Source organism: Fulmarus glacialis, unplaced genomic scaffold (genome assembly GCF_000690835.1).
Source record: "Fulmarus glacialis isolate BGI_N327 unplaced genomic scaffold, ASM69083v1 scaffold34138, whole genome shotgun sequence".
In the NCBI taxonomy this organism is placed as follows: Eukaryota; Metazoa; Chordata; class Aves; order Procellariiformes; family Procellariidae; genus Fulmarus; species Fulmarus glacialis.
Window position 1 is genome coordinate 27,453 of NW_009226917.1, and position 12,488 is coordinate 39,940.

Consider the following 12,488-nt stretch of genomic DNA (forward strand, 5'->3'; position numbering starts at 1 on the left):
GCCGTGACATAGCTGCCAATCCCAGTTATGGGAGTCCTCCGGGACTGCTCGTGCATTTTCAAGAGCTGTAGTTTGGCCATCACCTCTCGATGAGTTGGTCTCTGATGTGCCCAGGAGTACATTCTTTCCTTTCTTCTGCTTCATCATGTAAACCGTTTTTGAAATGACAGCTGTTCTGCTGTGCTTTGTATGTGCGCAGATCTGCATTTACATAGCATTAAGTTACCTGGCACTTGTCAGGGGAGAAGATTTTAGCTGGTAAGAGAAGAGATGTAGACAGTGGAGTGAAAAGGTTTAATTAACTATTATAGAGAAGTCCCATCTTTCGCTGGCCTTTTCCACTAATGCCATGTCACGTACCAACTGCAGTGGTGTTGACTAAAATTTCCTCACCAAAAATACAGTTTCTAAACTTAACAAGGACAAAAGCAAAGACAGTGCTTCTTCCGGTGCCTTACACAAGGAGTTACAAGATTCTTCCTGTGTTGTCGAACAGTTTTAAATTGAAATCTGCTGCCTGTTGCAGATTGGTAGGCTGGAAAAAAAAAATACAGATTTCGTTCATTTTTGTTGGTGTCTTGGGTCTGGCCAGGACGGAGTTAACTTTCTTCAAAGCAGCTCTGCTAGTGCTATGTTTTGGATTTGTGGCTAAAGCAGTGTTGATAACACACCACTGTTTTGGCTACTGCTGAACAATGCTTGTACAGTGTCAAGGCTTTCTCCCCTCCACACCCCCCTCAGCAAGCAGGCTTGCGGTGGACAAGAACCGGGATGGTGACACAGCTGGGACAGCTGACCTGAGCTGACTAAGGGGATATCCCATACTATATAATGTCATGTTAGGCAATAAAAACTGAAGTAGAGGAAGAAGGGGAGGGTGGGGTTTAGCTTCCAAAGTGGCTCTTGCTTGGAGATTGGCTGGGCATCAGCCTGCTTGTGGGAGGTGGTGAGTGATTGCCTTTGCAGCACTTTGCCTTCTCCATCTTCCCCAAGTCCATCAGTAGTACCTGAGCTCTGCCAAGCCCTCAAACTCACTCAAGCAACCTGAAAGCAGGGATGGGTGGCTGCCAGTGAGCAAAGCATACAAATCGATAGTCTTGAACTCAGTGAAGTTCCAGACCTATCTCACCTTTGCCTTATGGGATGCTACAGGCAGGGGATGACAGACACCACGCTGTGATGTTGTAAATCAAGGAGCGTGGTGATTAAAGCAGTTTTCATCTTTAAGGAAGCAGTTGCCCTCTAGTTGGGGTGAGCAACAGCAGATTTACCCATAAGAATTTGTTCTTACTTGATATTGAAAACCTAAGGACTTGACCTGTTATTTCAGGGCACTGGCCAGGGAATGGCCCAGTTGTTAATGTTTTCAGTGCCATTTTCTTAGCTCAGGAATTCTCCAGGTTCACCATTTTGCATGAATTTTCATAGAAATTGCAATGGCTCATCTTCAAGACCCAGACTGAATTCAAGCTCTTTCAAGTTCCCTGTACCCTCTGCCTTCCCGCTACAGTTCTGGTCCTATTTCTGAATTAGTTAAGTAGACATCTGGGATGTTAACTCTTCTGCCTGAACTGTTAATAAAGGATTCAGAGAGTATCTCTCATCATGGTCATAATATTCTGCACATCAAAGCATTGATTTTTTTTTTTTTTTTTTTATTTTTTTTTTTTTTTTTTGGGGGGGCTTTCTTTAGGGGGGGCAGGTTTCTTGTTTGTTTTTGGGAATGGTGTTCTTACCAGTAGCAGAATAGGCTCTGTAATGTATCCCTGTCAGTCATGGCCATGGTGCTTGGCTAAGTCTGTGTCTCCAGGGCCGAGATCACCCCTGTTATTCTTTACTAATTCTTGGATAGGCCAATGGAGCTGTAGTCTAAGTATGTGTTTCACAGTTAGCACACTGTGGATTTGTGTGTGATTAACACACTCCAGATAACTCTGTGCACTGACTATTGTTTAACTGTTAGTCAAAGGCTTAAAGTGGCACAGGAGTGAGTAGTGTATGCAGAGGTGGAAACATCATGCATTGTATAGTGTTGCTTGACACAAAAGGCATTTGACTAGTCCAGGAAGTCTGGGAGGGCGAGGCATCATTAACTACTTTCCTTTGTACACTCATTCCAGACTGAGGGTTTCTGGTGCTCTCTCAAGAAGTCTTAAGAGAAACAGTTGAGTAATAAAGCAGTTCCAAGGTAGTGAGACATCTGAGGGGTTACAGGCCTTAGGATGGAGGGTGCTCTGTCTTTGGCTTTGTAGCCGCAGTAGCTCAGTCCTGGTGGACTGAATTGAGTAGACAGCTGTTTTGAAATGATGGGACAAAGAAATCATGTTTTATGTTTTAATAAGGGTTCAACTACTACTGCATCGATAAAGCAAGATAACACCTTACCTTTTGCAAAGGAGGTTTGTGGCCAAATGCTATAAGATTTATGTTGGTGTTTGTTTTGAGACATGAGGGGGTGAGAGCTCTGTGATTTTTTTCTTCTAGGAGATGCATCCACAAGTCCTTCATTATCAAGAGCAACAGCAAGCAAAGAGTTAGATGAGCAGGCAAGAAAAAACATCCCTGGGAAGAACAGGGGGAAGAGGAAAGCAGATACCTCCTCCTCACAGGACAGTGAACTGGAAGTAAGTAGTAATCTTGTTTTCTACAGGTAGCATTGCAGAATAGTGTGGTGGTAAAAGTCCTCCTCTCTTTCTTTTGTCCTATCTCCATGGAAATGGAAGGGGATCATTAGAATAATATAATAGTTTGGATTGGAAGGGACTTTTAAAGGTCATCCAGTTCAACTCCCATGCAATGAGCAGGGACATCTTCAACTAGATCAGGCTGCTCAGAGCCCCGTCCAACCTGACCTTGAATGTTTCCAGGGATGGGGCATCTATCACCTCTCTGGGCAGCCTGTTCCAGTGTTTCACCACCCTCAATCCAGTCTGAATCAACCTGCTTTTAGATTAAAACCATTCTGCCTTGTCCTGTCGCAACAGGCCCTACTAAAAAGTCTGTCTCCATCTTTCTCATAAGCCCCCTTTAAGTATCAAAAGACCACAATAAGGTCGCCGCGGAGCCTTCTCTTCTCCAGGCTGAACAACCCCAATTCTCTCAGTCTTTCCTCGTAGGAGACGTGTTCCATCCCTCTGATCATTTTTGTGGACCTCCTCTGGACCCGCTCCAACAGGTCCATGTCTTTCCTGTACTGAGGGATAATTTGGGAAATTCCCATGAGCCATGTTATCTGAGAACTGGCCCAAATGAGTTCTTCAGTGGTCCTTGACAAGCATCACTTAAACACATCTTGGAATCATAGTGGTGTCAATGGAGGAGACATCTGGATGTGTCTAGTACAGCCTTCTGCTCAGAGCAGGGCTGTCCCCAGCACTAGAACCATGGCTTTGTCTAGCTGAGTCTTGAGAACCTCCAAGGTTGGAGATCCTGTACCTGTCTAGTGATTTGTCCCAGGACTACTATGTCCACCTGGGAAAGGAGGTTTTCTGTCTCCAACTGGAATCTCCCAAGCTGCAAATTTCCCCTTCTTTTTCCATGGCAATTTTCCGTCTGCCACTACTGAGAAGAATTTGTCTCCATCATCTTTGCAGTTCCCTTTCAATTAGTTGTGGTCTGCTATTATATCACCCTTAGTCTCCTGTTTGCCGAGATAAACCATCACAGCTCCTTCAGCCTCTCCTCTAGACCGCTGACCCATCTTGACAACCTTTTGCTGGCCACTGTCTAGTTTCCTCACATTCCTCTGGAACCGGGGATGCAATCTGGGGTGACTTTCCCAGTGCCAAGTAGGGTGAGACAGCACCTTCCTTCTATCAGCTAGGCACACTTAGTATTCTCCAGCACGCAGTTCATCTTATCCACAGGGAGAGAGCGCTGCTGGCTCATACTGCGCCTGGTGTCCACTGTACCCACCAGCTCCTTCCAGCCTGGACCAATATGAGAGGTTATTCTACCCCACATGCAGAATCTGCAGTTACTGAACTTCTTCTAATTCCTGTTGGCCCAGTTCTCAAGTTTATCAAAGTCCTGCTGTACTCTGCTATTTCTCATGGCAGCCAATCCCCCTTATTTATCATAACAAAGGTGTCTCTGATAAACATCAGGGTCATTTATCTCGTGCTCTCCAGATCACAGACAGTAAACTTCTACTCTAGCAGGACTCTAAAGTTCATTAGCACTCTTAAGTTTTTGCTTTTATAACTATAAAAGCAAGAGAAGCTTTTGAAATAGTTTGACCAAGAGAGCCTTACTATAGTTGCACTGTAGCAGTATATAAACTCCACTGCACTAAACTGGAAGAGTTTATATAATAATGTGTTCAACCTGTAAGATGAATACTGTTGTTCATATCTGTTAAAAGCATACTGCAACTAGCCGCAAAATTAACCCTAAAACTTGCTCCATTATTGTAGCTCAGTGCTTGGAATATCTCAACTCTAACCTGCTTTTATTCTCTACGCAGCGAGTGTTTCTCTGGGACCTGGATGAGACCATTATAATCTTCCATTCACTTCTCACAGGGTCTTATGCTCAAAAATATGGCAAGGTAATATTGTCTTTTCTGTAGAAAAAACCCCATATCTGGCGTGCAGAAGTAAATGTCAATCTTTGGAAAAGGAATAGAAAATTATATTTTGTTTTAAATGTATAAGGTGATACTTTTAACTTGTTGGCAGTTTGGGGCAGGGAAAGAACGCTAAATTTGGCTTTATACAGAGCTAGGATACGGACATCACAAACACTTCCCTTCTAACAATACAAGTCTTAAAATGTCAAACTGTTTTTATCATCATTGGGAATTATTGAGGTCATAGCACATAGTGAAAAGAAGCTTTTTTTTTTTCCTTCAAAATATATTGAAGATTTTTGAATGGTTTTTTTGTGTTGCTTCTGAAAATGCATCAGTCCTTCCTATGCAGTACTGATATGTTTTGTTAAATTTTGGGTTGCTGTGTTACCAGAATGTGGATTTTTTTTTTTTTTTTTTTAATTGAGTTGTTTAAAATGCTAGGGAAATTGTAGTTCATACCATTGAATGCAGATGGAATTACATCAGGCTTGATATACAGTGGAAACTCTGTGCAATGTAACTGATGAAAGATTTATCACAATTTACTTCTGCCTGTAACCACAGTGAATTTACATTTTCTCTTTTTGTTTTGCTAGGATCCAACTCTAGTGATTGGCTCAGGTCTGTCAATGGAGGAGATGATTTTTGAAGTAGCTGATACTCACTTGTTTTTCAATGACTTGGAGGTATGTGGCAAATGTTTTTGAAAGGCAAAACTCCACGTTACCTAGTTAGAATTACACTGCACCGTTTGTGAGGGCTATTGTGCTTTAGAGCCACTTAATGCTGAAATGTAACAGTCTGCCAAAACTGAAGTGGTTCTAAGCACAACCAAATCAAAGAGGTGTACTCTTTTATCTAAGACAGGCATTCTGCAGACTTCTAGTGTCATGAGCTCTCTTAGCTCTCTTATGGGTTTCTACCTGAACTTGTATAAATAAAGAGTGATGTCTGCTTTGTCTTATATTTTCATTCTGGACTGGTAACCACTTTGCTTTCACTGATCCTGTTTTGAAATGGAGACCAGAGATGTGCGGAAAAAGGTGACCTTGAGAATGTCAGTTCTCAGGGGCTTTGACTAAGCCAAGGACAGAACATAACTTGTGCATCTCAGCCAGTGTCTCAGTAGGTTACATTGGCTGTGTAACAACTATGAAGGACACGCTTCCGTAGGCCCGCATGCTGTACACATGGAGGTCCCACAGCACCCTCTATTTTTCTTTCCTGCAAGCTATCTCTGCTGCTCTCCCATTCCCATTCTGCCTCAAGGACTCTGATCAGCTTCTATCCTCTTTCATGCACAATATTCTTTGCCAAATTAAATGTATCTCACTGTTCTGCACCACTTCCACAGAAGTTGAATAGAAGTCTTTGCTTTAATCATGGCAATGCCCTATGCTGTGCTATGATGTATTATCAGATAGTAGTGTGCACAGTAATGGGATCCTTACAGGAAGGTGTGAACTTATGCCACAATCTGGAATTAAGTGGTTGGAAATAGCAAATTTTCTGACTCATGTTTTCTTTTCCATGAATATGGACTCATGAACCTAATTTGCGGAATTTACAGGACTAGTTTACAGCTTAGGAAGGCTGAATATGAACAGTGAACAATTAATTGTAGGTGCATCACTGATGCACATCATGGGAAAACAAGATGTTTTTGTTGATGCAAATAGAAACTTAGATGAAATTTCCATTTGTGGCTGTGACTACTTGCAGCTGTGAACTTTTGCAAAGGTGGTAATGACAGTTACCTCCCTGCCCCAGGAAAAAACCAACCAACCAACCAAACAAAAAACACCAAACAAAAACCCAAAACACCAAATACAGTCTCTCGTGCTGGAAAGGTAGTCACTGATATGTTAACTATGTGATCAACAGCAACGCTTATTGCTGTAGGTGTTGGTTAGTAGCAGCAGTGGGAAGAAATTCTTGAACTGGGGAAAATTCACTTCTTGTCCTAAGGTGTTTGCAATTTATCTCTGGGTTAAATCAGCTGTGCTAAGCATCAGAGTCTTGGCAGTGCCACCATGCTGATGTTTCACTCCAGGCTGGGGCTCTCTGGTAACGGAATTGACCGTTGTGTTGATGAAATGGAATATCAATACTTGACCAGATAAAGTGGTTTTTGGCGTGGGGTCTTTTTGATTTTGTTTGGTTTGGTTTTGTGAAATGGCAAAATGGTTTCAAATGACAAGTGAGCTTTGAGTCCAACCTGTTTAGTTAGTGTCGAAGTTCCTTTTTTGCAGACAACTCGAAATGTCATAGAAACATGCTTTTTTCAGACTTTTCTGGTACTTCAAATCCCAGTCTTGGCAAGGACCTGTAGGTGCTGAGAAGTAAAACCTAGTACTGGAAGACAAAGCTAAGGGAAGCTATGTATAGGTTTGTGGAGGCAGTATGGCATGGCTTGTTGCTGTTGGGAAATGTGAGGGGTTTGTTTTATATCACACTTTCTTTAATCTGCACATTTCAGTATATTTCTGGATTACAACAGTGTGACTTTATCTTTTTTTTTTTCCTTAAACAGGAGTGTGACCAGGTACACATAGAAGATGTGGCATCTGATGACAACGGCCAAGATTTAAGGTGGTGTACTGATGAGTGCACAAAATGTACAGCTGATGTAATCTGTTTTTTTGTGGGGACTTCAAACCCAAATGGGGTTAAGGGATGGAGGTCAGCATTGCGCAGGGCATGAAACATGGCAAATGGTGTTTGTTTACTGGGTGGTATTTCTTCGAAGATCTACAATACATTAAGACTTTCAGAATTATAATGTGAATTATATTGTCCACTGTTGGGTGTTGCCTATGTGCTCAATGACATGTCATGAATGGAGAACCAACACTCCAAACTTCACGATCTTGACCTTTGAAAGTCTCCTTATGGTTTGCATGCCTCTGTGAGCTGATTGTGTACACTATCAGGCAGGGTGAGGGTGAGTTTTCTCTTGCATTAATGAGCTGAACTGACTCATGGGAAGGTCTGAGAAGTGCCTGTCTGTCAGAGAGAAAGAAATATGGGGAAAGTGGTGAAGCAGGACCTGCTTCCTGCAGTCATGAGCTGGTAAAGCAGCTCATCTGCTTGTGGAGCTGCAGCTGTGATGTAAAGACACAGGTGTTATGTTTGGAAAATACTGTGCTGGCGTTTATCACTGCAGGATGAGAAAGGGATTAGTGGGAAGGATGCTCTGTATCGCAGAGGAGTGAGCAGTCAAAGAGCAAAGGAAGGTTTTATAGTGGAGGGCGTGAAAGAAGAGTTGAATCAGTACATTTCAGTACAGCAGTTCAGAACCAGCAGCAAATGTAGTTGTATATCGGAGTACATTGCCAATAAAAGCCGGTCTTTGCTGTTGGGGTGCAGTGATGTTTGTGCAGAGTTCCTCTCCGAGGTGCTTTTCTAGCTGCTGTCAGAGCTGAAGTCTGCAACCCCACCAGAAAAGCTGCCATGATTCTGTTGCTGTGGCAGACGTAACAGATCTGCTTTTCTGAAACAGCAACTACAATTTCTCCACGGATGGCTTCAGTGGCTCAGGAAGTAACGCAAATCACAGCTCATCAGTTGGTGTCCAGGGTGGAGTGGACTGGATGAGAAAACTGGCCTTCCGCTACCGCAGGGTACGAGAGATCTACGACAAATACAAAACTAATGTTGGAGGTGAGTGTTCACCTGCACCAATATCTGAGCACTAAACAGAGTTTGCGGTGCTAGATTCCATCCTTCCTCAGAGCTTTTGCTTTCCTGAATGTTTGCACATGAAAAGTAACCATTCTTCTAGTGCTAAATGGGATCAAATCTCCATGGAATCTGAGAGGGTACGTCTTCTAAAACTGAACGGCATGCTAGTGCAGTCTGTGAGTTATCATGTAGATAGGGGTGGTCAGTCAATCCTGTATCGAAGAGAAAATTTTGGTGCAATCAGTGTCCCTTTGCTAATTTTATATGAAAGGCTGCTTGTCACTCTGCTTAGAACAGGCCTAAATGACTTACATATCACGCTGCTTAGGAGGTCTTTTCACTCGTGTCTTCACAAAATCTGTCTTTTATCATGCCATTGTCAAGAAATAAAGCGTTCACCTTTTTGGCTGTTGTGCTTATAGTCTGACATGACATCTCTACCATCTGTTCACAAAGTCACTTAAAATCTTCTAGTTTTGCTTCCTTTCCAATGCCAAAGTAGTAGTAATGATGCAAACCACAGATATCAAGTGTAGATAAATTTTCTGTCTAGTCTGATGTCCCTGGGAAAGGGCTGCTGCTGGAGCAGCTCACCTGGCAGGGTGACTTGGCCTGGTGGGTTGTGGGTTTGGGTACCCTTTGCCTACGCCAAAAAAAACTTGATAGAACGTTTTCTTGGACATACTTTCTAAAAACCAGGTGTTCAAAACTATAACTTTCAGCCTTAAAAATCTATTAATGTAAGTCTGCATTTCAGTATGCTGCATTTCCATATTTTGCACGTGGGAAAGACGGATGCAAAGTTTTTCAGGACCAGTCTAAAGCCACATGGTAAAGTAGTTGGCAGTGCAACCCACAGTGGGTCCCTCCGTGGCCTCATTGTCAGAGGACTGGTGTACTTCAGGGCTGGAGTGAGGCGGGGGGGGGTTGGTACGTCATGGCTGGAAATTGGGGGGAGAGAGGTTCAGACTCAAGGTGCTTCTTTCTTGTATTTACTGACGGGAGCAGGTTTGAGTGTATCGGCTCCATTTTAGGCTGCTTTTAATTCAAAACTGGATGCTTTGAGAAAATTACGTAAAAGGAATAAAAAATATGGGGATAAAAAAAAGAAGGGGATTAAAAAAGATATCTAAAAGGGAGAAAAGTGGAAAGGGTCATTGGAAAGTAGGAGGTCAGAGAGGGTGACTGCAAGAGTTCCTTCCCCTGCTGTCTGTGGCTTCAGCGATGAGTGAGGCCTATTGCTTCTTTGTACAAGAGAAATGCGTTTTGTTGCACGTATCTGAAATTGAAATAATCAGAGAGAAGTATCTGCCCAATTCCCCACAGTCAGTCGCAGATGGGTGTCTGGGCTCATCCGTGTCACTGGAAGCTGGTTTCTCGCATTCCCTCGAGACCATCTCAGCTTTCAGATGCCTTCAGTACCATGTTATTTATTGCAGAACAGGCACCTGTTAAATTGAGCGATGGCTTTCTCTGTGTTAGACTTGCCAGCTCAGCTGGGAAAACTTGTGTTGCTTGCCTTCCAGGCCTTCTTAGCCCACAGAAGAGGGAAGCTCTGCAGCGACTAAGGACCGATATAGAAGTGCTAACGGATTCCTGGCTGGAAACGGCATTAAAGTCCCTGCTACTCATACAGTCCAGGTATGGAAACTGGAGATGTGTATGTTGCTTTCTCAGCCCTTTCTCTCACTTAGATGTGCATGCAGTGCTTTGTTGCAGCAGTGTCCATATGTAATACTACTGCTGCTTGTCACAGGTACTGGGAAGCAAAGTGAGTGAGTGCAGGAACTCTACTCCTGAGCACCCTTTGGGATTTTTCTGCTGCAATATCTGTTGTTAAGAAGGTCCCCTTAATAGGACTGTGCTCACAAAATTGCATTTCTGCCAGAGAATTTCTGTTTAAAACAAAAAAGAAACAAGCAAAAACCACACATCAAAATCTTGGCCTAAAAAGCGTCTCGAAAGCAGGGCAACAAAGCACATGGCACTTCAGAAAACTGAACAAGCTGCCTAGAGTAGCCCTTGGTGCCACTGGCCATAGATGTGCTTTTACAAGTGTTTTTCTTCTTCTAGAAAAAACTGTGTGAACATCCTGATCACAACCACCCAACTGGTGCCAGCTCTTGCCAAAGTTCTGCTGTATGGTTTGGGCGAGGTGTTTCCCATCGAAAATATTTATAGTGCTACAAAAATAGGTAAGGGGTTGTGCTGAGTACCTGGCACTGAGACGTCTGCTGCAGGTTAGCTGGTTTTTTTACACAGGAAATACAATTTCTGCAGCTGAGCAGCCCCCGAGGCTGCTGTGGTCCAGCTGGCCATATAATGGTGGCTTCTGGCCTCACTAGCTGAACTGGGTGTTGCCCCCTTCCCAGTAAGACAAGAATATGTTTCTGTACTGGGAAGAAGAGACGTGCTCAGGCTTCTGTTACTCTCTGCCTAAGGCTCATTCTACTGGGATTGTCTCTTGGCAGGTAAAGAGAGCTGTTTTGAGAGGATCGTGTCACGATTTGGAAAGAAAGTCACCTATGTGGTAATTGGAGATGGGCGTGACGAAGAGGTTGCAGCTAAGCAGGTGGGTTTCTGACTCTGCAGAGGTGGGATGTAGGTAGATGCAAAGGGAAGTTACTGCAGCAGTCTTTTTCTGCAAGGACTCTTTTTCCAGGGCTGAACTCTTCAGGCCAGGGGCAGCCAGGAGGAAACTTTGCCTTTGATGCAAGAGATCTTTCACTACGTTAAGATGGGGAGTTTACTGGCTCTTTGGGGTTCAAAGTTTCTGGTTTACTCTTGTTTAGGATTGCGTATAACATTGTCCCTGTAAAACAGTATCTTGATGTGGCATGTCTTGATCATAGCATGCAGCTATCAGTTAGGATAATGCAATTTCTCAGAAGCACAGAGAGAGTCAGGACTTGGTTGCCAGCAGTCAGATCAATACACAGCATCTACCATTAGTCTGAATTACAAACAAGGAGCAGTTTGATTGGTTGGGACAGGCCTGAACAGGTGATTCAGACATGCTAAGGAAAGGCAGTGAAGTGCATGGATTACTGTCAGGACATCGTCTCTGCATGCTTCACACTGTCTGCCACGTGCCAGAGTTGTCATCTACACAGGTTCCCTGGGAGCCTGGAAAGGCTTTCCTGGGTGAAGCAGCAGCTCACAGCCGAGTGCTGAGGTTTCCGTCATGAACGTGCAAAGCAGCTGATCGTCAGTGCCGGTGCCCATCATAAACAGATGTGCAGTTAAGATAGGCTTCAGATACCGATGTGCGTATGGCTGAGGTTCTTCCTGAACATGGTATGAGACAGTGCCATCACAAATGCCGTATTGCACAACTCTACAGGTGTACCTTGACTGCTTCACCTAGCTGTAAAATCACTCCAATAAACCTTTGTCATCTCTCTGTTACAGCACAACATGCCTTTCTGGAGGATCACAAATCATGCAGATCTTGTGTCCCTTCACCAAGCCCTCGAGTTAGACTTTCTGTAAGAAGTTGGAGCAAAGGCGTGACTGCAGCTCCTGCAAGCCCTCTCCATCGCTGCGGAGGCAGAAATCTCATACATTTGGGGACTCACTTTTCAGCTTGATGAAGAAAACATACCTAATGCAAACTGTACAGTAGAACATGACACCAGGTCATTTCCTCAGGAGCACAGGCCCTGCCAAGTACAAAAGTGTCCTATAAAGAAGCACTAGACTCAGCAGAGCTAGAGCTTGTCTGAAGAAGAGACTTATAGAAGCCAGCTGAATTCCTCTAGCAAGTAGTCTCCAGAGGGAGGTGGTGATACAACAGCAGAAGTATTTGTAAGAGCCTTCTCCTTTCTATTCAGCTTAGTTGTAGAACCCAAGTAAACACAAAACCTTATTTTTATAGAAAAATACTGATGGCAGAGCTGAACCTCCCTTGTTTCACAAAGCTGAAGAGAGCTATGCTTTTTTTCCATAGGAAATATTAATGAAAATGTCAAAAATACCTCTATTGCTGTGAAATATGTCCGCTCTCCTTCCCTGGGTGTCAAAGCAGTTAATTTATTACAATGTCCTTATGTTATTTCCTCAACGTGGGATTACTGGAAAATAGAAAGATAAGGGAATATTTCTGGGATATGTGGTTCCTTGTAGAGGAAAGTGGTGGTGTTCTGAGTTGTTCCCAGTGGCTTCTAATCAATGCATGCACAAGCCCTGTTAACAAGCAGGAAATCATTGAATTCCAGCTATCCATGACCCA

At 43.5% G+C, this 12,488-nt stretch overlaps 1 protein-coding gene across 2 annotated transcripts in view; it reads left to right on the top strand.

Annotated features, from left to right (window-relative positions):
• EYA3 (EYA transcriptional coactivator and phosphatase 3) overlaps positions 1-12,242 on the top strand; it is a 37,567-nt gene extending 25,325 nt beyond the window's left edge. For both annotated transcript variants that reach the window (XM_009582968.1, XM_009582969.1), the window contains 9 exons: positions 2,485-2,624; positions 4,466-4,549; positions 5,170-5,259; positions 7,107-7,165; positions 8,076-8,236; positions 9,784-9,898; positions 10,331-10,452; positions 10,729-10,829; positions 11,669-12,242. In XM_009582968.1, coding sequence (XP_009581263.1) covers positions 2,485-2,624; positions 4,466-4,549; positions 5,170-5,259; positions 7,107-7,165; positions 8,076-8,236; positions 9,784-9,898; positions 10,331-10,452; positions 10,729-10,829; positions 11,669-11,749 — 953 coding nt within the window. In that variant the 3' untranslated portion in view covers positions 11,750-12,242. The remainder of the gene's footprint in view (positions 1-2,484; positions 2,625-4,465; positions 4,550-5,169; positions 5,260-7,106; positions 7,166-8,075; positions 8,237-9,783; positions 9,899-10,330; positions 10,453-10,728; positions 10,830-11,668) is intronic.
• The last annotated feature ends 246 nt before the right edge of the window (positions 12,243-12,488 follow it).